This window comes from Pseudomyrmex gracilis, unplaced genomic scaffold (genome assembly GCF_002006095.1).
Source record: "Pseudomyrmex gracilis isolate BER0280 unplaced genomic scaffold, ASM200609v1 scaffold_590, whole genome shotgun sequence".
NCBI classification, from domain to species: Eukaryota; Metazoa; Arthropoda; class Insecta; order Hymenoptera; family Formicidae; genus Pseudomyrmex; species Pseudomyrmex gracilis.
In genome coordinates this window covers 42,451-45,922 of record NW_018021174.1, presented here as the reverse complement: position 1 = coordinate 45,922, position 3,472 = coordinate 42,451, and the positions used below count along the sequence as shown (strand labels likewise).

Sequence of the window (3,472 nt, the reverse complement as noted above, 5' to 3'; positions counted from 1 at the left end):
CATGCTGTTTTATATGAGTGTGATAATGTCACATTTAAAGTACTGTCTAAAGTTTAGGTTTTACTTGTATCAGTTCTATATTCATGTGTATTTTCAGATTTATCTTTATCTGTATCTTCAAATTTAGAACAATCTGACATATGAAAACTATCATCGTTATTTTCCTCAGATGTAAAAGAAATATCCGATTCAAAAGTATTGGTTTTGATTCCACATTCTGATGTTAAATGTTTTTCTCCGAAGACAGTAGATTCTGCTATTGGAACAAATGTGGTATTGGAAATATTATCATTGATGTAAGTTTTGTTTCTACCTGAAAAAACATTATTGTTAAAACTATTATCTGTAGTATTATTTAGCTGCGTATTATATGTAATATTATCTATTTTTTCTGTGAGTGAAAGTCTTGTTTGTTTTAGTAGTACTTGAGTAGGTAATGGTACATTTGATAAAATCTTGACAGAGTTTGTAGGATTATTGACATTCTCATTGAAAGTTGCATTTTCACAAAGTGAATAAGTAGAGTTGAATTTATTGCAACACTAAATGTCTTGTGTTAAATTAGAGCGATCAGATAATATCGAAATGTTTCCAACTTTAATAACATTTGACGTAAAGGTAGGACAAATAGTATATCACTTACGTGATAGTTCTAGAAACCAAAATCAATCAAATTTATATATATTTATATATATATTATGTATATTCGTGTACCATTTAATGTATATTGTAATGTAGTGATTCATACCATTAATCAACTTGTTAGTATTATTAATGAAAACATTAAAGTTCTCATCGTTAGAAAAATCATCTTTTAGTAAATAATTTTCAAAATCACCATCAGTTATATTATCACATTTTGTCAAAGTAGTATTAAGCTTTTGACTTGTAGTGCACGGTTTGGTATCACATTCATTGCTTGATAGATTGCAAATGTCTTCTGTATTTCTAAATATCACATTTGATGTTTCACTATTTAATAAATCATTTGTTTCAACAACTTGCAAGGAATCTATAAAATCTACGGTTTTAAAAGTGCAAAAATGCTTATTGTCAATAAAGTAAATATAGTTATACCATACTGTATGAACATTGTCTGTTGCAGAATGTTTTGTAATTTAATTAAGAACATGTGTCATAAACTTACCACTTTTCATGCTGTTGCTACTACTCCTATTCAATATACTAAGATTTTCATCGTTAGAAAGAACATCAAGTATTTCAATCGTACATGCAGAATCGTTGTTATAATCTGTGTCATTTTTATTACCGCATAGCGTCATATTAGAATCGAACTTTTGGGTTTTATCACTTTGTACTTCAGTATTACAAAGTTTGTTTGCCAAACACAAACATCTTTGGTGTTAAATATCACAGTTAATGTTTCAATATTTAATATAGCATTCGTTTCAACAGCTTGCAAGAAATCTGTAAAACCAACAGGCTTAATAGTAAAGAAATATTTATTTTTATTAACATACATGTATTGCAACATTTGTGAAAACGCTGTGCACAAAGAATGTTTTTTACTGAATGTAATTTAATTCAATTAAGAATATGTATTATAAACTTACCACTTTTCATGCTGTTGCTACTACTCCTATTCGATGTACTAAGATTTTTATCGTTAGAAAGAACACCAACTGTTTCAATCATACATGCAAAATCGTTGTTATTATGTGTGTTATTTTTAGTACTACATAGCGTCATATTAGAATCAAACTTTTGGGTTGTATCACTTTGTACTTCAGTATCACAGTTTTTGCTTGACAAAATGTAAACATCTTTGGTTTCAAATATCACATTTGATGGTTCAATATTTAATATCGCATTTGTTTCAACAGCTTGCAAGAAATCTGTAAAACCACGTAGTTTAATAGTTAAAAAATGTTTAGTTTTATTAACATACATGTAGTTGCAACATTTGTGAAAACAGTGTGCACGAAGAACGTCTTTTACTGAATGTATTTTAATTCACTTAAGAACATGTTTCATAGACTTACCACTTTTTATACTGTTGCTACCACTCCTATTCAATGTACTAAGACTTTTATCGTTAGAAATAGCATCAACTGTTTCAATCATACACGCAGATTCCTTGTTATAATCTGTGTTATTTTTAGTATTACATAGCGTCATATTTAAATCACACTTTTGGGTTTTATCACTTTGCTCAGCATCACATTTGCTGTTTAACAGATTGCTAGTATCTTTTTTAGTTTCCAATATTACATTTGAGGCTTCAATATGTAATGTAGAAGTAGAAGTAAGAGCTAGCTCAGAATCTATAAAATGGATTTAATGACAAAAATTTAAAGCAATTTTAAATATATTGTACTGTAATAATACTTTCAAGCAATTTCATATATTTTGTGTATATTAATTTAAAGCACTTTATATAGAAACAAGTATATTGTTAAGTAAAAAACAGGATTCTTTTTTTTTAGTGTCATTTTTAAGTCATTTAAGTGTAATATGACACATAAATTTAACATATACCTGATGTATTAATATTTGATGGTGATACAATTGTTATTTTACTTCTGGAAGTTTTGCGTTTAAATTATCTGCAATTTGTTGCAAGCAAGATTTTTTTTCTAAAATAAAATAGAAGATTATAAAGAAATACTCATTGAGAATTAGAATAATCTGAACTCTTCTAAATCAGAACAAATATATGCAAATAGTTTTATAAAGAAATGCAACTTGTGGATTTTTTGTTTAGATAGATTTTCTCTTTAGGTTAAAGATAATGGATGTAAGTTTTAGCATACTTACTATTTGTTGCAACAAGACATGATTTTTTATTTTGTTTGTTTTTTATCTGCTGTTTATTATGGACGCTATAATACCCATTTACACATATTATAGTATACATTTTGATTATTAAATCAACGCCAACAAAATGCAATGTTAATAATCTGTATTTGTTCTTTAAATTACAACACAAGCAAAGTATCTAAAGTAAAATAAACGACATTGAGCAAACGACGCTGAGCAAACAACTATGAGCAAAAAGACGATCTACTTTTAACGATTCTTCCATTCAAATGGTTCAAACTTACAATAGTATGATATCGAAGCTTTGTGTGCGTAAACACGTTATTCCACGCCCGCGGTTTAGGTTTGTTCTACAATACAGTCGTAAGCTCTAAGTTGTAAGAAATTAGTCAATCACAGACAAATTACAGAAGAATAATCAATTGTGATTGGTCAATTTTTTACGATTTACAGCTTACGACTGTAGAACAGATCTTACGTGGTACTTGTATAAGCCGTTACACTGAAACTCGATGACATTCTTTACATTATGTTAAGGGAATATCATGTAGTATTATTAAATAAAACACATAAAAGTCCATCAACATAACGCAGAGACTGGCATGACATGAAATATATGCAGCAAATGTAGTGAAAGCAGTTTTAGAAAATTTGAGTTACGTGACGGTTTTCTCCCGCATGCTGCGTATAT

General features: G+C 28.4%; 1 protein-coding gene across 1 annotated transcript in view; it reads right to left on the bottom strand.

Annotated features, from left to right (window-relative positions):
* LOC109861123 (protein PFC0760c-like) overlaps positions 1–2,139 on the bottom strand; it is an 8,330-nt gene extending 6,191 nt beyond the window's left edge. Inside the window, exons 1-6 of the mRNA XM_020440640.1 lie at positions 2,004–2,139; positions 1,575–1,856; positions 1,297–1,428; positions 1,148–1,252; positions 749–1,021; positions 65–313 (exon numbers count right to left, since the gene is read on the bottom strand). Of these exons, the coding sequence (XP_020296229.1) occupies positions 65–313; positions 749–1,021; positions 1,148–1,252; positions 1,297–1,428; positions 1,575–1,856; positions 2,004–2,139 (1,177 nt within the window). The remainder of the gene's footprint in view (positions 1–64; positions 314–748; positions 1,022–1,147; positions 1,253–1,296; positions 1,429–1,574; positions 1,857–2,003) is intronic.
* Between the last annotated feature and the right edge of the window lie 1,333 nt (positions 2,140–3,472).